General features: G+C 45.8%; 2 protein-coding genes across 9 annotated transcripts in view; one reads left to right on the top strand and one right to left on the bottom strand.

Annotated features, from left to right (window-relative positions):
• The window catches only part of RAPGEF1 (Rap guanine nucleotide exchange factor 1), a 107696-nt gene extending 91547 nt beyond the window's left edge, over positions 1 to 16149 (top strand). For 7 of the 8 annotated variants that reach the window (XM_081179181.1, XM_081179183.1, XM_081179180.1 and 4 more), the window contains 12 exons: positions 411 to 522; positions 2653 to 2728; positions 3650 to 3738; positions 6459 to 6547; positions 7549 to 7734; positions 8260 to 8344; positions 9400 to 9494; positions 11351 to 11429; positions 12014 to 12115; positions 13487 to 13584; positions 14069 to 14197; positions 15128 to 16149. In XM_081179181.1, coding sequence (XP_081035307.1) covers positions 411 to 522; positions 2653 to 2728; positions 3650 to 3738; positions 6459 to 6547; positions 7549 to 7734; positions 8260 to 8344; positions 9400 to 9494; positions 11351 to 11429; positions 12014 to 12115; positions 13487 to 13584; positions 14069 to 14197; positions 15128 to 15278 — 1291 coding nt within the window. In that variant the 3' untranslated portion in view covers positions 15279 to 16149. Of the gene's footprint in view, positions 1 to 410; positions 523 to 2652; positions 2729 to 3649; positions 3739 to 6458; positions 6548 to 7548; positions 7735 to 8259; positions 8345 to 9399; positions 9495 to 11350; positions 11430 to 12013; positions 12116 to 13486; positions 13585 to 14068; positions 14198 to 15127 lie in introns of those variants that run through there. The other variant, XR_014004072.1, reaches the window with a different exon arrangement.
• On the bottom strand, positions 15560 to 16961 carry LOC308578745 (uncharacterized protein). The gene is made up of 5 exons (XM_081179277.1): positions 16822 to 16961; positions 16591 to 16758; positions 16318 to 16548; positions 16087 to 16254; positions 15560 to 16023 (listed from the first exon to the last, which is right to left on the bottom strand). Exons 3-5 carry the CDS (start codon positions 16531 to 16533, stop codon positions 15961 to 15963), a joined length of 447 nt encoding a protein of 148 aa, XP_081035403.1. The 5' UTR covers positions 16534 to 16548; positions 16591 to 16758; positions 16822 to 16961; the 3' UTR covers positions 15560 to 15960.
• Between the last annotated feature and the right edge of the window lie 2018 nt (positions 16962 to 18979).

The raw sequence follows: 18979 nt of genomic DNA, 5'->3' as shown, positions 1-18979 counted from the left end.
TTTATCCTGGGGCTGGCAGGCTCAGCAGAGCAGCTTGGCCAAACTTCAAAACCAAGGGCTGGGAAATGGAAGGCGGGGGGCTAGATTTAAGTCCCATGTTCTTGAGTATAGAAGCTTGACATTTCCACCATGGCTCCTTTGAGTCTGTATCAGTCAGCTTGTCATCATAAGGCAGGCTTCCCCCTCATAACACCATGAAGACTAGAACCTTCTCCCCCCCCCCCAACACACTTTTCTCGTTCATCTCCATCACTTGTTAGCTTTGCCTTATCTCCACCCATAATCAATATGTTGATTGTGACCTTCTTTGGTCAGAAACCTACCTCTTGCTTATGTTAACATTTCTTTGAAACACCAGCTACACTGTGGGCTAGGAACTTGGAAATAACCATCTCTTGTTCCGCACCCAGGCAACAGAAGTCAGCAGAATCTTCAGAGTCTTCCCAACTGGAGGAGGAAGTAGATGAACTGTCCTTGACTGACCACAATGAAATCATGGCCAGGTTGACATTGAAGCAAGAGGTTAGTCCAGCAGCAGCATGGCTTTTATGCTATCATATTCAGGCCCGAATCAAATTGGATTGAATGCTAAACCAAATGTCAGAGCTGAACCCTTGATCTAATATTTTCGTGTTAGCAAGCAGCACAGCTGAGTGTCCTTTCGTTTCACATAGAACCTTACTGCTGGATGGGACTTGTAAAACAAGTTACTAGACCTTAGGGCTGCTGCAAGTTTGGAAACTTTGAAGAAACTTGTATTGACCTGGAAAAAATTTATTCATGGCCTGGGTAGTGAAGAGTTAACATCATCATAGGCCCAACCCCCCAAAACATGCTTCTGCCGTCACTACTGGTGTAAACTTTCTTTTATTTTATTGGTCCTTGGCAGCCAATTGTCAAGCAGAAAAGCGTTCTGCATTGGGTGCTATGAACACACACTTTGAAACTTATCTCCACCCCCACCATTGAACTAGAAACTTTGCTTTCTTTTAAAATGAAAGCTGGAGTTCTTGGGGTGCCACAAACTGCATGCCAGCGCACAAGCAATGCTTGCTTGACAAGCAGCCTTGATTCCCAGTTATTCCCCTAAATGGCTGCTTTGGGTAAAGAAAGAAAGAAAGAAAGAAAGAAAGAAAGAAAGAAAGAAAGAAAGAAAGAAAGAAAGAAAGAAAGAAAGAAAGACCCAGTGGGTCCTCTGCCAAGCAGCCTGGCTCACTTGCTTTCCTGGGGCTCCAGGGAATGAGGCTGGGCCTTTGAAGCTCTCAGACTGTCAAGAGGTCCTGTCTGGAAGAGAGCAGCGATTGATCATTTGTGGGCACATGCTGTATGTGTTTTTTGAGCAGGAGGCAGGAGAAGTGCTCTGGCCAGCCACGATCCGCCAGCAGGCAGGGAGAAGCCATTACTCATATCTTAAGTGGAATTCCAGGAGCCTTGCCAGAGAAATAGCTCAAGGATTGTGTCATGAACATAATTTCTCTGATAGATGCTGGTAGCCATCCGCCAGCCCTCCTGGTGTTCTTTTCTATGAAGAGCCAGGCGCCATTTTGACGTCTTTTGCACATGTAACACTTTAAAATCAGGTCTGTGTGGTATCTTCCCCCGCTGCTCAAAAAATCATTCCTCTAATTCAGGTGTGGGGAAGCTATGATTCTCCAGCTGTTGCTGAACTACAGTTCCCAACAGCCCCAGCAAGCATGACCAATGGCCAGGGATGATGCAGATTGTAGTTTGTGAGCATCTGTAGGGTCACAGGTCCTCCCTACACCTGCTCTAATGCAAGGATGAGTAACTTCAGAATGAGTAACTTCAGAATGTCGGAATGTAATCGCTCCATCCCTGTGGGGTCTGCATGGGCTTTCCAAGTAACACCTTTAGAGTTAATCTGTTTCACTCAGCCTTTTGATGTGCACCTTAAAGATCTGATCCAATGGTTCCTCGTGGTGGTGGGATCTGGCTCACGATACACCAAAGCCCACTCACACTGGCCCCCACGTAACCTCCAGTGACACACACACACAGATTTTCCTTCTCCTCGCAAGCCTCAAGAGTTCACAGGTGTCTGCCCACTCCCTTTAGTCTGACAAAACAAAGTCAAGTTTGGGCTGGAGGTCACCTCCAGGGCGATAGCAAGCCCAGATATCTCCCCACCCCCCAGCTCAAGACTCAGCATGCAGCGTGAGGAATTTCTGTGTGACTTACTAGTCTGTTCAGGCACCAGGGTCTCCCAGAAGGCAAAGGCAGGGGCTCAACTCACTTCGCAAACAGAAGGCCCCAGGTTCAATTCCTGGTGTCTTCAGGCAGGGCTTTGGTTGCCATGTGTCCTCTTTTTCCAGGACACGTCCTCTTTTTCAGGGGTGAAATTTGAGACAAATTACATTTAATTGCGTTGAATGGCCGTCATGGCGTCCTCTTTTTTGCTCTTCAAAGTATGGCAGCCCTAGCTGAGAGAAACCCCCTACCTGAACCCCAGAGATCTGATCGAAGTTGGTCCTGAGTTCTTGGGTGATGGACTGAGTCAGTATAAGGCAGCTTCTTGTCACAGATGACAATGTTTAAAATGGACCAATGGTCTAACCTGGTGTGAAGCAGGTTTCCTTAGTTCCTGGGGAGCCACCTGAAGCACAATCTCCTTTTGTTTTGCTTCTCATACAGGGTGACGACGGACCAGATGTTCGTGGCGGTTCGGGCGACATCCTCTTGGTCCACGCCACAGAGACCGACAGGAAAGGTATCACAGAAGTGAGAGTGGCTTGCTGAAAACTCCCCACATAGCTTGTCACGTTTTGCAGATCAGAGCAGGCAGGAGCTTTGAATCAGGGGCAACACACAAAGGAGGATTCTGCTTAGCTGCAATCAGACAAGAGATAACATTCGCTGCAACAGTTATAGTTGTGTGCATCTGCGGAAGGGAGTGTGTTAGCTCCCCGTCTGCAAGTGGGGCCACTGTAGATTTCATTGGGGTATGTGGGCTTGTTGTTTGCCTATTGTCAGTCATTTCCATTTACAGTACAGTTCTGATTGTTGTTTTTGCTTAGTAAGAGCTTCGAAGTTGACTCTGCACTGCTCACGTATTAAATTTGACTGCATTCTACCCAGCTAGTTCCACTCAAGAATTGGCTCATTGAAGTTAATGTACCTAAGCATCTTATCAATTTCTGTGGGTCTACTCTGAGTAAGACACAACCCACTGAATGGTAACTAGATTCCCATGCAACTGAACACGCTGAAGTTGCCCTTCTTTACTGTGATATTGTTTGCTACAACATCTCTTTTCTTGATTGATTTTGAGAGTTGTATTGGAGCATCATGATGAATGAAGAGTGGGTAAGAAATTTAATAGATACAGTTATTAGCAGCAGCAGCAGCAGCAACAACAACAACAACAACAACAACACTGTGGTTTGGGTGTTAGGGTTGTGCCTTAGAGTCATGTGTTCCAATTCTCTCTCTGGCTTCCTGACCCCCTAACCATGATCTGGGTAAACAGAGACCGTGTGTTTCTATTTGATTCTTCCCCTTAGGCATGCTTGCTAGGACGGATGAGCGTTGCAGTCCAAAACATTGAGAGGGCACCATATTGGGTAAAAGCTGTTCTGTTGATTGACAGGTGTCTTATCTTTTCTTCTCTTTCTTCTTTTGTCCTCAACAGATTTGGTGCTGTACTGTGAGGCCTTTTTGACCACTTACCGCACGTTCATCACACCTGAAGACCTCATCAAAAAACTGCAATACAGATATCCTTTCAAACACTCAGCAAATCTCCCCACCCCTCTCTCCCCTGCCCAAATTGTGCAGTGTGTCTACCTTCCAAGAGGCAGAAGCCCTAGTCAGTTTAGAACAGTGTCAGTGTGGCCCTTCTGTAGCGCATTGGCAGAGTATCTGCTTTACGTGCAGAAGGTCTCAATCACCAACATCTCCAGGTAAAAGACTCCTGCTTGAAATCCTAAAGAACTGATGCCCCCAGGAACCAGGTTGTAAGAAGAGGAGTCTTTGGACAAAAAAAAGGGAATATTTAGATTTCCATTTGAGCTGGAAGGGGGACCATTGCACTGTGGCCACTCCCTGGATGCTGTCGTGTTTTCTCTCCTTAGGCATCCATCACATTCACAAGCTGAGACACAGCTATATTTTGAAATTTGCACTTTTCTGAATTTTGTGATGCAGTTCCCCAACCCAAAAGCGGGCACAGAAAATGGGGGGTGGATTGGGGGTGGGAAACCTCCACCCCTTGGGCCAATCTTGGCGCACCAAGGGGGTCCAGTTTTGCCTGCAATGCCATTTCCCCACAAATAAAGCCCACCTACTGTCTTCACTGGTGATGTCAGCTGCTGGGCAGGAACTTCTCCTTTAAGTGAGCTGCAGAAGAGCAAGCAGAGAAAAGGCTAAAGAAGCCTGTGAAGTGCAGGCTTCTTACCCATTCTCTCCCCACCACCTGCTTCAAGGAGAAGTGCTTAGTGGGACCATAGCAGGAAACCTGCATACAGAGCTACATATATATCAGGAGAAATGTGCATGGAAGTCGCTTGCTGTTTTCACACAGACTTTTTTGGGGGGTGGGGAGACATGTGTAAATAGATGCAGGAATGGGTTGATCTGAACCTTAAAAACGAAAATCAGAGAGTAACCAGAATTGACAGATCTTTCCATCATCATCTTTCATAAGGGCTACCGTTTCTCTTTAAGGTTTCAGGGTAGGTGGCAGTTCTTGCCAATCCGTCTCCTTCCCACAACCATCTTCTTCAGTTCTGGAGGCCAAATGAAGCCCTTCAGGCCTCTCTTGTCTGACCTTTGGAACTATCTCCAGGTCACAACTCTTCTCTTCAGGACACACACACCACACACCTCTTACTGGCCTTGCAACAGAATCTGAGTTCTTTTGTCAAGCTGGAATGCATCCTTGAACTCTGATAGTGCCTCTTGCTTGCCTGGTTGGAGGGTAGAGTGGTGTGTGTGTGTGTGTGTGTGTGTGTGTGTGTGTGTGTGTGTGTGCACGCGCGCACGTGCATGTGTAGGAACTTGCCTAATGTACAAAGATAAATTTTACATCCATTCCTCTGCCCATTCTTGCCACTGGCCCTCCTGTGTGGCTCCCACAAGGTATCCCATTAGGAAATATGGCCCTTGGGCCGCAAATGGCTCCCTGCCCCCAATCTTTCTGCAACGGTAGGGGTGTTTGTGGCTCTCATTCACCTCTCCCCACCTTCCCTTCCACTCCTGCACACAAAAGGAGTGATGCCTTCCCTTAGTGTTGCAGAATGCCATCCTTTCTGCCTTTGTCCTAGGGCGATATATTTTTCTAAACCACCCACGTTCTCCACTTGAGCGCACAGGCCTTGTGGCTTTGCCGGTCGTGTGCCAGCGTGTTCCAGAGGCATGGTGCCACACCTGGCTCATCACTGCCACCTGCTGCCAAGAAATGGCCCCTGCTGCTGCTGCTGATTAATGTGACGCAGCAGCCTCTGCACTGCCCTCTTCCCAGCTGTCGGTGGAAATCCTTTCCTCGTGGCCAGAAGTTATAAATCTATGCTCCCATCTGCACAGGCAGGAATGAGAGCAGCAGCATTCTCCTCTCAGGCAGAAGGCAGGAATGAAGCTGTGTGTGTGTGTGTGTGTGTGTGTGTGTGTGTGTGTGTGTGTGTGTGTAAGCCCCTGTTCGCTTTTATTTCTGCATCTCCTTTCTTTCTGTGACACCTCTCAGGGATGTGGGTTATTAGATCTGTACTGTTATATCTGCTTTGCCTTATAGGTTTCAAGCTGGATGAGAAGCAGAAGCTTTGGAATAGTAATAATAATAACAATAATATTTATACCCTATCCATTTAACTGAGTTTCCCCAGCCACTCTGGGCAGCTGGAAGCGGCACTGTGCTTTGGGAATAGGGATGGCCAACAGACTGCTGAACTTTTCCTTTGTAATTATGACGACTAGCAACTGGCTATTATTTTTGCAGTGTGCTTGGGTGCACGTGAATCCCGGCATGTCAGCCAGGAGCTCTGGGTACGAGTCTTAGTAGAATGGGGTCTTTGAGCTCTTTGGGAGAAACTGGATCTGACCTTACCTAGGAGCATTTACAGCCAAGCTGGGCCAGGGAGAACCAAACAGGCTTCCTAGGTGGGCAGAGTTATCCTGGAACCAGGAAGATAACATGCAACTGTTTCTTCTTAGCCTGCTGCAGCCCAGGAATTGAGATCCCTTGGCCCTCCAGATGTTGCTAGACTCCAGCTCCCATTATCCCCTGCCAGCATGTCCAGGGGTGATGGGAGTTGTAGTCTTGTGTCATCTGGACTGGCAACAGGTTGGTGATACTTGAGTTTAGTACTTCTCCCTGAGGCTGCCCACCCAGGTTCAGAACTGGAGGGTTCACTGTAAATGAGAGGTACCTTAAGGTCTTCTGCATTGGTTTGGTCCTTGCAACTCAGCTATGTCATGTTAGTCCTTTAACTTGCCCTTCAACATATGAGAAATTCTGCCACTGTCCAGACACCTTCAAGAAGCGAGTAAGCAAGAACACCTTCTTCGTCCTGGTCCGAGTTGTGGATGAGCTGTGGTGAGCGAGTTTTTTCTCACTTTCTAATCACAGTTGCATGGATCTGAAATGCCAATCATTGCACCACATGGAGGAGACTTATTCTTACTCCCTTTGCAAGGTTACCCAGGGCAATGGACAGAAGTCCCTACAGTTCATGCTGATGAGAAACTGCTACAACCCAATCACCACTACTGCTGGTCTTTATGTATTTTTCAAAGCATTAAACATCAATTAAGACAATTGAGAATTTATTAGACCTGCACCATTTAGCTGCTTCACAGCACAGATTTTGGGGCAGATGATAAGACCATGCTTCTTAACAGATGCAGAAAACAGAACTTTTTCTGCTGCGATCATGAGGACTAGCAGCTGGTTTTCGTGCCTTTTTAAAAATAAGCGAAAACTCACATCATCAGAATGAAGAGTTTTCATTAAATATGACCATAGCAGGAGCCGGCCTAGAGATTGTCACCAGCTCTGCTCCTGGCTCTGATGTTGGGGGTGAGGGGAAGTAGTTTTGCTCTTTATTGAAAGCAAGTCAGCCTCTGAGATATATATATATATATATATATATATATATATATATATATATATATATATATATATTTGCTTTCGTAGATTTTCACGGGTACAGGAATGCAGGTTTTGGTGTTTTCGGGTATCTTCCCGTGTAAGAGTTGGGGTGTCTAGGCGACCTCGTCGAAACGTCGCCTAGACACCCCAACTCTTACACGGGAAGATACCCGAAAACACCAAAACCTGCATATATATATATATATATATATATATATATATATATATATATATATTCCAAAAGTCAGCCTCTGATATTGGCTGTAAATTCAGGACCTTGTGCTTGTATTTTTCCTCCTCTCTTTCCCTCGCGTGCCATGTCTTTTTAGACAGCTTTTTGGGGTAAAAAGCACTGGTTATAAATGGTGTGGGTGAGTGCAGCACATGTACATATATACTGGCTGAAGGGGACTTGCCCTAGGTTTCTCACACATTTTCTTTCTCAGTTTGGTGGAGCTGACGGAGGAGATCCTCAAGCTGCTCATGGACCTTGTGTTCCGCTTGGTCTGCAATGGGGAGCTCAGCCTTGCCAGAGTCCTGCGCAAAAACATCCTTGACAAAGTGGATCAGAAGAAAATGCTGCGATACACCAACTCGATCAAACCTCTTGCGGCTCGATGGGTGGCAGCCAGGTGAGATGGTGCTGTTTTTGGTCTTCCCTCAAAAGTAGGGGGAAACCCAATCTCAAGCCAAGGATCCCAAAGTCTTTGTGAAGTATGTTTGCTCAAATATCTTTTGCAAAATGTCTGGCACTTGCAAGGTTCAAATTGCTTTAATCATATATAATTTCTCGCAAGTATTCAGTGCCAGAGTAGAATGCAATACTTGCAGTTCGTTGGAGTGAATTGTACCACACTTGAAGTGCTTCTTGGTGCCCACATTATTGTGTATGATTTCTTTTCCTCACTACTCTGGAGTACTTTTAGGTCAACAGGAAAGCAGTCCCATTGAGTGGGAACCTGCTAAAAAAGTTCAGGAAGCTGGGGGCGGCACCTATATATTTATCGTACCTTACTAGTTTCTGAGATGTCACCACACGTGTGCAAACATCCCTCTGGAACTAAAATGACTAGAAACTTGGGGAGGCTTAAAAAGGAAGGGCAAACTAAGACACTTCAGAGCTTGTGCATCACCTTTTTCATTCTTTCCTTGTCCAGACCAGGGACCCTCCACGATTTCCACAGCCATGAGATAGCAGAACAACTGACCCTCCTGGATGCAGAGCTCTTTTATAAAATTGAGGTATTACAAACAACATGTCAGAGCTGGCCTGTATTCTTGTAGAAGAAGCACCTAAACCATACTTAGAGGGAGAACAGCCACTGTCCCACAAGAAATACATTTTGTGAAAAGGTGAAAGGCTCATGTTAGCCCAAAGCACCACTCATAGGTGGCTGCCTGCTAACTCCACGGTTTTCTGGTTCCTGGGGTCACATTCACATTTAAAACACATGGCTTCTCCCGAAGAATCCTGGGCATTGTTGTTTGTTAAGGGTGCTGGGACTTAAAGTTCTGAAAGGGCTAAGCTACTGTTTCCAAGAATGCTTTGGGGAATCACAAGACTGTTAACATGGGGTAGATGTGCTTTAAATATATGGTGCGGATGTGATGTGTGCTGGCCTCCCTCCCAAACAACTTTTCCAGGGCGGGATGCAACTTTTTAATACACGCACACACACAGAGAGAGAGAGAGAGAGAGAGAGAGAGAGAGAGAGAGAGAGAGTTTTCTTTTTTAAATATATTTTCTTATTATTACCCATACCAAACTATTGCAAAAGTAATATTGATTAAAGTATTAATATAAATTAGCCTTCCTCTCGCCTTGAGCTGTATTCCAGATTCAGATTCCATTTCTTTAAAGCACACGTCCTATTCTACATATAGAATTAAGAATCTTCCACTTAACATAACATGCAATCTACTGTAAAATACAGTACTAATGTTCCCTTTACAGCATTCATTGTTGCAGTTTCTATAACCTGTCATCAAAACCATTGACTCCATGAATTGGATTTGCATTTCATTTTTCTTCATTCATCTATCCATTCTTCAACTGATCCTGTTTTTACCTTTAAAAGACCAAACCATTTTATGTATAGTTGGAACTGTCCTACTAGATTCCTGAATATTTATAAGAGAAGTAAGCAGTTGCACGCATTGACATTTTGACAGTGCAGCTTAGGCAGCTCTCGGTGTCAAGGGGAAGCCCTCCCTTCCCTGGACGTATCTGTGTTTTCAGTGGCAAAAGGGACAATCAACTTTTGTCACTTTTGTCACCTTTTTTTTTTCCTTTGCAGATCCCTGAAGTTCTGCTTTGGGCAAAAGAGCAGAATGAAGAGAAAAGCCCTAACTTGACACAATTCACCGAGCACTTTAATAACATGTCCTACTGGTAAGAAAGACAAAAGAGCAACAAATCTCACTTCCTGTCTGGTTTCGGAGTTGCATATTTTCTTGGGAGGGGAAGCTGCATTGATGACAAGAGGGTGTGTGTATTTTGAGGGATCACAGGAAGGGCTGCGGTTCTGAGCAATGCACAAAGGAAGTCCCTGGTTTGTGGCTCACATTTTTTGACAAGAGGCAGGCTTTGGAGGTCTAAGAGGTTCGTTTTTATTCAGAGTAGCACCATGAAGTGTTGTTTATCTATTTACTACAGTTCACCTTTCTGAATGCAAGGTTGCCTACACAGTTCTTCCTCTCCTTTCCTATATTTTATCTTCACAACAGTCCTGTGAGGTAGGCTAGTGACTGGCCAACATTCTAACCACTACACCAAGCCATGCTAGATGTGATCTCCAGGCAAAACATCCTCCTCCCCATGAAATCAAATCTGGCTTGTTCATGCCCTCCCACCATAGCACTTTGCATCTTCCCACACCTGCATTAATTTGAGGGAAAGAACATAGCTTTGGCGGTGGAGCCTGCACTTTGCACATAGATGATCTTATGTTTGATCCCCAGCATCTTCAGATAGGGAAAGAGTTCTATCTGAAATCCTGTCCTGGAGGGTCACTGCCAATTAGTGTAGACTAGCCGCCACCAATTAGGTGCCCTATAGAGGCCTTGGAATACATCTCCCATCAGCCCCTGCTTCCTGGGGCTGATGAGAGTTGTAGTTCAAAACAGCTGGAGGGCCCCAGGCTGATGTTCACAGCTCAGCAACAGAGTGTCTGCTTTAAATGCAAAACAATCCAGGTTCAGTCGACAGCATCTGCAGGTATGGGAAAGTCCCTCTTCTGAAACCCAAGAGAGCGGCTGCCAGCCAGTGTAGACAATACTTCTTTTCTTTTTGAATATTTTTTTTTTAAATTTGGAAAAAATGAATACACAAATTAATATCAAATATCTTTTTATCAAAGCTAATCTAAATAAAAACACAGGCCAGGAAAGAACAAGAAAGGGACAGGAAGGTAGAGAAAGCTTACAGGAAAAGGGAAAAAAGAAAGAAGGGAACAGGAAAAAGAATATCTTATTCTTCATTTGATTCTTCATATAATATTGAGCCCTTCCCTTAGAAATTGCCTTTTCCCCTCTCACCAACCAACCCACCTTTTGAGTTAGCACAATCTACTAGTCCTCAGGAAAGGTTGCTGGGGGTGACAGAGCCTTCCTCATCCTGCCAGGTTTTGGGGCGGTGGTGGGAAATAGGACAAGGCTGACATTGGGATCCCTGCTAGGAAAAATGTAACGCACTGACTCACAAACATCAAGAAATGTGTTCCACTGTCTGCTGTTCTGAAAGTGAGTGCTGCAGATTAGTTCCTGTGTGTAGGAGGTGCACATGCTTCTTGGTCATTGAGAAAGAGAGAGGAAAGCTTTTTGTGCAAGAGAGCAATCATTTTAAACAATAAACAAAACACCAAAAACAAACATTAAACAAAACAACCAAATTTAACAATTTCCACATAGAATCATAGGAGCCAAAAAATTAACAGCAACGCCAGCAACAATCCCATCCCCAACAAACCCCCTAAAAGGCACACCAGCCCTAGATTCTGTTCCACAGCCTCAGCTTTTGTAGCTGGAGACAGTCAGGACGCTGCCCTCCCAGGCCAGGTGGAAAAAGGCCTGCAAGGCAGGGGGCAGGTCTTCCAGGACTACCAGCCAAGATGAATCAGGAAGCCAACATTACTGGTGCTTCAGCCAGCGCTTAGCAGCTCAACAGGGATTCCTGGATCAGAAACCTGCTTGAACTGTTTAATCCTGATGGCTGCGTTGTTGCATCTCTCCCAATCTGCAAACTCACAGGGTCCGCTCAATAATTATGCAGCAGGAGAAAGCCCAGGACCGAGAGAGGTTACTCCTGAAGTTTATAAAGATCATGAAGGTAAGTCCTGCAAAGGGTTGCTATTACCACCACAAACATCATTGTGAGTGCCCAGGGACTTGGAGATTTGAACCTCAGTGATGTCACAGCCTAAGGCTGAAGCCCGATCTAGGGATACACCTGTGTGGGTCAGACTGGAGATGCTTAGTGAATTTTGGCAGGTCCAAATTCCAAAGCAGACTCACCTGATCCACAGTTCCAGGACTAAGGTGTTACCAAATTCCAGGAAGTTCTACATCTGCCCACAGCCCAACCCTTTGCCCTGACAAGTGGCCATTCATTTCATTTTGTTTCATGTGTTTATATCCCACCTTTCCTCCAAGGAGCATGCGTGGTTTGCCCCCTCCCCATTTTATCCCCACAACAACATTGTGAGGATAACCTTGCAGTTGGCTAAGCAGCAGAGTGACTGCCCCAAGGCCACCCAGTGAGCTTCCTGCCCAAGTGGGGATTTGAATCCTGGTCTCTCCAAGGCCCAAGCCCAGCATTCTAACTACTATGCCACACTGCCACCTTCTCCCCCCACCCCAGAACACCTTGGAACACCTCCAACCCTTCGTCCTCTTTTTTCCGTTTTGCTCCAGCACTTACGAAAGCTCAACAACTTCAACTCCTACTTGGCTATACTCTCTGCCCTGGATTCAGCACCCATCCGGAGGCTCGAGTGGCAGAAACAAACCTCAGAGGTCGGTTTTTCAATATATATCTTTTCAAAAATGTTTTCGTCCTATGTTTCCAAAAGTTAAAAAGTCCAGCGCTAGAAAGAACAAAGAGCAAGCATGGCTGCCTTTGTTTCCTCTTGACTAGTTAGTTAGCATAAAACTACAGTCTTTTCTGTCCAAGTTAATGCACTTCCTAAAATAAGCAACTTTGCTATTTTTACTCTACTAATATTTCTCTGTGTGGGATTGCAAAAGGTAAAGTCAGCTGTCTAGCCAAATTCAGAAGCCACACTCTGCATACCACAGAGGAGCTCACTCCCGCTTTGCTCTTCCCTGGTACTTCAGTCTTTGCTCCTTGAAGCAGATGAAGATGTTTTGTATGAACAAAACCTTCCAGATGTTGTTAGACTCCTCCACCACCCCATCAGGCCTAGCCAGCCAGGGATGACAGAAGCTGTAGCCCAACCACATCTGGAGGGTACTGCATTGGCTAACATGTACACCTTGCCTTAAAGGCAGTGCTTTTCAAAGGAACCACTCAATGCCTTCTGCTGCCAGTTGTCAACTCATTTTGGGTTTGTTTGTTTTTTTGGTAAATAGCTTCTTATAGTATTTTCAACAGTGACGGTACATAAAAAATGACAACAGGAGCATAGCAAAAGAGAAGAGCAAAACGGAAAAAGAAAGAAGGGAGAAAGAAGGAGTGAGGTGGGGGAAGAAGGGAGAAAACCATAATTATAAAAAAAACCAAATTAAGCAACTTCCCTGTTCCTGCCATCCACATTATAAAACAACAAACCAAGCATTAAACATTTGGATCACCACAATTTCAGTATACATGAAAGAGAAGAACACAGCATATTACAGTCAGGTGTAATTCCAAATATCCCAAGCTTGAGCAGACAGTTGTGAAGAGAAAGTTTCACTCGCTATGTAAGAAATGAAAGAGTGCACACCATTTGAAAAGAGTGGTGCTGATAATCCTCCTTGTCAATATTTTGGAATGTGCGTGATTTCTCCTGTATAATCTCAATATTCCATAAAAGGTGGTATCCCTTATCTAGCACAAGCTCTTGAGTTTCTTTCCAGTGGATTGCAGTAACAAGACGGGCTGCCACCAGTCATCAGCTGTTGATGGGAAACACCGTGTAGTAAAGTGTGTGCCCTTAAGTTTTTCACCACAACCATGAGAGCTAGTAGCCACTTGCTTTTTCGTTTTTATTGCTGTTTGCCAGGAATGAGGTTCTTGAGGTGCTAGATTCTTCTGTGTCCCATAGCAGAATACAGAGAGGTGAATCTTTTGCCTCCGACCCACCTGGATTTGTGGAGCATCCAAATGTGTTCAGTCTCTCAAACAATTCATGCTATGTCTTCATGTTTTGTGTCTCCTGCCAGGGTCTGGCTGAGTATTGCACTCTGATTGACAGTTCTTCCTCCTTCCGGGCATACCGAGCTGCCCTCTCAGAGGTGGAGCCGCCTTGCATACCTTACTTGTGAGTAGCTCACACAGACAAACATTCTCTGGGGTTTCACTGCTGGCTGCAAGGGGAGTCTTGCAATCCATCTGGTCCACTTCACCTGCTGCTCAGTTTGGGGAAGTCCAGAGGAAGGTCATCACCAACAGATGGCTGGCCAAAACTCTCACAGCAAATGAGAGACCACTATCCCTCCAGGTCAGGAGCAGAGATCCCATCAGACTGAGTAAGCATGGCCAGGGATCATGGGTGTTGTAGTTTAGCAACATCCAGAGGGCCAAAGGCTCCCCACGCCTGCTTTAGGTCAACAGTTCCCTTTTAAAACTGCTCTTCCCATCAAGACATTTCTCCTGGTGTTCACCAGGAATCTACCCTCCTGTAACTGAAGTCCTGCCCTCTGGTTTGGACCCAGAGATATTAATAGACCTATGTGAACACACTTGTCATTTCAAACCATAACAGAAGGCCTTCATCTTCCACTTTCACACCTCTTTCTCTCCAGAGGTCTCATACTGCAAGACTTGACCTTTGTCCACTTGGGGAATCCGGACTACATTGATGGCAAAGTCAACTTCTCCAAGCGCTGGCAGCAGTTCAACATCCTGGACAGCATGAGGTGCTTCCAGCAAGTGTAAGTGGTACCCACTGCTCTCTTGCATTGTGCACACCTATGAACACTTGAGGACTAGGAGCATGCGATGTGTGACTATAGCAAAGAGCAAGAAACTTGTCTAGACTGGCACTTTATGAAAGGGTGGGGGGTGGAGAGTTACACTTCACTTCACTGTCCACTCGATTAAAGCCAGAAACTATTAGCAACAACTTTGCTGCTGGTCACCAACAGCCATTTTCAGGCAAAAGCCATGGAGACAGGGAGAGAGGTTGGACAAATCAGACAGCAGGAGAGTTTTTCTTTTGTCTCTTTGCTGGTTGACTGCAGCCATTTAAGGAAGAAGCCGTGGTGGGAGTGGGGAGAGAGAGATCATGGATTAGAAATGTTCCCATAAGAATCAATGGAAATCATGGACTTGTTATGCAAGCACTTGTCTAACAATTTTCAGGAAATGCATTGTGGCTGATAAGCAGGACCTGCATGTATATTGGAAGACAGGAAATACCTCTTGATGTGTGAGGGGCGCCTCGTTCCCCATGCACCGGGCTGCTTGTCGTGTTGTACACATTTACGGGATTACGTCTATAGTAGCCTTGTAACGGATACCGCTGGGCAGGCAGAGAACCAACCAGCTTTTTATTTTAGCCTAACCATTTGGAAACATTTACTGCACCCTCAGAAGCAGGCAAGGAAGATAGTGAAGGAGGGGAATTAGGTGAATCTGTCCAATTTATACAGACCACAGTATCTGACTTTTCTCAGCACAGGATTTTGGATGCTTGGCTTGCAGAATTTTTATGTTCTGGTTATATCAGTGAGCCTTGCCTTTTGGGGTGGGGAGGCAGTGAATTGAACATTGCATTCTTTTGGCTTCCAGCTAGGGGGCAGTCCTGAATAAAGCGGCATTTTCTGTTATAAAACATCTCTCTCTCTCTCTCATTGCTGCAGGCATTACGACATCAAACGGAATGATGACATCATCTCATTTTTCAATGACTTCAGCGACCACCTGGCGGAGGAGGCCTTGTGGGAACTTTCGCTCAAAATCAAGCCTCGAAACATCACAAGGCGGAAGACAGACAGGGAGGAGAAAACCTAGAGGGGAAGCTAATGAAGGCCATGGGCAAAAGGATCACTGGGCGCCTGCACAGACGGCAGCTATGAGACTTGGACCTGTGACCGGGCCACATTCCCCCACCTCCTCCCCTCCTGGGCCCAGCCCAGGGGTTGAGTTGTCTCAGCGGCAGCTGTGGGCTCCCTTCCCATCAGGCCGCAGGGGAGAGTCACCAAAGCAGCGTCCTGCTCTCCTTCCTCAGTGCCATAGATGAGCTTTTCTTCCTGAAAAGGGAGCACACAGGAAAAGGGGTCAGGGTTTGTTTGTTTTTAGTGCCAGAGTGTTCCCACTTTTGCCAAATCTGAACTTTTTTTTTCTTGCGCTCCTCGCACTGCAACACGACGAGAGGGAAGCGAAGTTGCTGCATATTGCGTTGAGCCATGTATTGACGTGCCCATGGTCTCACCCAATGGGCATTTAGCATGTGTGAGGGATGAAAAATGGGTTGCCATCAAGGTCATAACCGAGGAGAACCATTTTTCACAATACTTCCCCACCCACAGACACTGGGAGGAAAAGGAAAAAGGAAAAAAGAGTGAAGTAACATTCTACCCTTGCAAAGTCTTACATGTTTACAGGGATATTTAATCAGTCAAATGGCCCCCATCGCCAATGTGGAAAAGGAACAAGATGGGCAGCTGCCCTCTGGACAGTATGTCCACCACTGTCACCGCTTCCCCAAATTCACCTGGATCTTCTCCAAATTCACCTGGATCTTCCCCAAACTCAGCTGGATCTCCTCCAAATTCACCTAGATCTTCTCCAAATTCACCTGGATCTTCTCTAAATTCACCTGGATCTTCCCCAAACTCACCTGGATATTCGCCAAATTCACCTGGATCTTCTCCAAATTCACCTGGATCTTCCCCAAACTCACCTGGATATTCTCCAAATTCACCTGGATCTTCCCCAAACTCACCTGGATATTCTCCAAATTCACCTGGATCTTCTCCAAATTCACCTAGATCTTCTCCAAATTCACCTGGATCTTCCCCAAATTCACCTAGATCTTCTCCAAACTCACCTGGATCTTCTCCAAATTCACCTGGATCTTCTCCAAACTCACCTGGATCTTCTCCAAATTCACCTGGATCTTCCCCAAACTCACCTGGATCTTCTCAAAATTCACCTGGATCTTCCCCAAACTCACCTGGATCTTCGCCAAACTCACCTGGATCTTCCCCAAACTCACCTGGATCTTCTCCAAATTCACCTGGATCTTCTCCAAATTCACCTGCATCTTCCCCAAACTCACCTGGATCTTCTCCAAATTCACCTAGATCTTCTCCAAATTCACCTGGATCTTCCCCAAACTCACCTGGATCTTCTTCAAATTCACCTGGATCTTCTCAAAATTCACCTGGAACTTCCCCAAACTCACCTGGATCTTCCCCAAACTCACCTGGATCTTCCCCAAACTCACCTGGATCTTCCCCAAACTCAGCTGGATCTTCTCCAAATTCACCTGGCTCTTCCCCAAACTCAGCTGGATCTTCCCCAAACTCAGCTGGATCTTCTCCAAATTCACCTGGATCTTCTCCAAATCCACCTGGATCTTCCCCAAATTCACCTGGATCTTCCCCAAATTCACCTGGAATCTCTTTACTCTTATTTGACTCAGGAAATCTGGAATTGTTGAGGTTCTGTGACATCCACCCCCTTGTACTCGCTATGGGGGCCCTTATTGTAGCGATGGTACTAGCTGTTAATGCAGTAAACATGTAGAAAATGAGACCGTCTGTAAATACGAACCTCTAGGCAACATCATCAGTTTCCTTTCCTTTTTCTTTGGATGCATGACTGAGTGGCCCATGGGGTTTTTAAGAAGAAACTTCAAAGTGCTAAGCAATGCGTAAAGGAAAACAAAGCAAACAAAATACTGTCTGGAAGCATCAGGCTGAGATGGGGGTGGTGTCAAAAACCAAAGTGAGAACTTGGGGTGGGAGGGCACATCTGTGAGGAGCTGTTGCACCATCCAATTGGGGCAAAACATTTGAAAAGCTGCCTCAAATTAAGTGGGTTGGAGAGACCTCCATCAGAACACTCTTTCGCATCTTCCATTTATTTCATTGATGCTTCTGTAGAAGAACTTCCCAATGGATTTCTCTTCCCCAAATGAGTCATATCTGTCCATCTCAATCTGCTAACCCACTGTGGCACCTGAAATCAACCACCTCAGTCCAGCGTCTTCACCTTACATAAAACAGCTTCCAGGTCACACTGGGTCCTTGGTCTGAGCAACAAGCAAGCATCTCCTTGGCTACAGGTCACCTTCACAGGAGCTGCGGCTGATATGGGAGCCAGCTCAGAGATAATGATCCTGGTTTAATAAAACTTTACTGGCCCGGCAATGAGTGTTGTGCCCCCTTCTCACTCCTGTGCCTTTGACCCTTCCATCATGGTTATTTTAGAACAGAGTTTCTTGTTGCAGCTGGAATATTACTGTGGCCAGGATTTGATCCTGGTTTTTTACATCAAATTTGGAGCCCAAGGATTAAATCACAACATTTTGGAGTCAACAGGAAGCTTTGGGTTTTGAAGCAGGCATGGGGAACTTTGGGGTCTCCTGATGTTGCTGAAGACAATTCTCATCAGCTCCAGCAAGTGTGGCCAGTGATGAGGGGAACTGTAGTTCAGCAACATCTGCAGGGCCAAAAGTTCCCCAAGCCTAGTTTAAAGAAACCACAATGCACTGCTGGTTTAGCAAATTAGGATTGTTAAATCCAAACCAGCTCACGTTCTCTCTTTTTTAATATAATATAAGGGGGTCTAAACAGAGCAGTGTTTTTTTCTTGATGCCAAATAATCTTGAAAGCAATTTGTTGAAAGTTGGGCTCAAGATGTGGACTCCTTACTTGCCTGCCCAGGATTTGGGAATGACACTTGCTTTTCAGTTTGTTAACTGTAGCCAATGGCTTTGTTATCTATTGAGGCAGAGGCTTCTATCTCTTTCCTTGTCCTGTGAATAAAATTGGGAGGAGGAAATCCACTGCGCAGAAGCAGACTACTCACCTGGCCCCAACCTTCTCTGCAGAATCTTCCAGCGTAATACTGTGCAGCTCATCTTACTTTATTTTGTTTTATTAATTTAAAGGGTGTTTTGCAGCAGGCAATATGTTGCCGTTTATACCCTTGTGTGTGTCTTTCATTTCAACTTGCCACAGATGGGCATGCGTGGGTGAACCTCCTGTGCAAGTTGCCAGTGACATCAGGAGGTCTGGGGTTGGAGTGAGAAGAGTTTGGTGAAGGACTCCCCCCTGAGAAAATATTGGATGTTTTGTATTTGCCCTCAGTCTTGCAGCTAAGGTGGACCTAAAAAGGTCTTTACATTTCTACCGCCTTTGGAGGGGTTCTGGCTCTCACCAGAATCTGCAGCTTTCATACCCTGGCAGCTTCAGAATGATACTATTAGTCACCTAATTGCACTTCACATTGGGGAGCGAAGGGTTGGGTGAGCCTTTGCCCCTGTGTCTTGGTTCAAGAGTAAGTGGATAGAGCCAAGTATGCCCCACCGGTTGTAGTCTAGCCTGCTAGAGGTTGTCAGTCCACAATTCCCATCCGCCCCTGTAGCCAGCTTGGGGTTACATGGTGGTGGTGGGTAATGGGATTTGTAGACCAAAGGCTTCCAGACTTTCCTCTAACCCTTGCTCCGTTCAGAATTGGGTGGGCGGGTAGACAGGTGAGAG

This window comes from Podarcis bocagei, assembly GCF_964188305.1.
Source record: "Podarcis bocagei genome assembly, chromosome: Z".
NCBI classification, from domain to species: domain Eukaryota; kingdom Metazoa; phylum Chordata; class Lepidosauria; order Squamata; family Lacertidae; genus Podarcis; species Podarcis bocagei.
The sequence above is the reverse complement of the archived record's forward strand: the minus strand, read 5'-3'. Positions and strand labels throughout refer to the sequence as shown.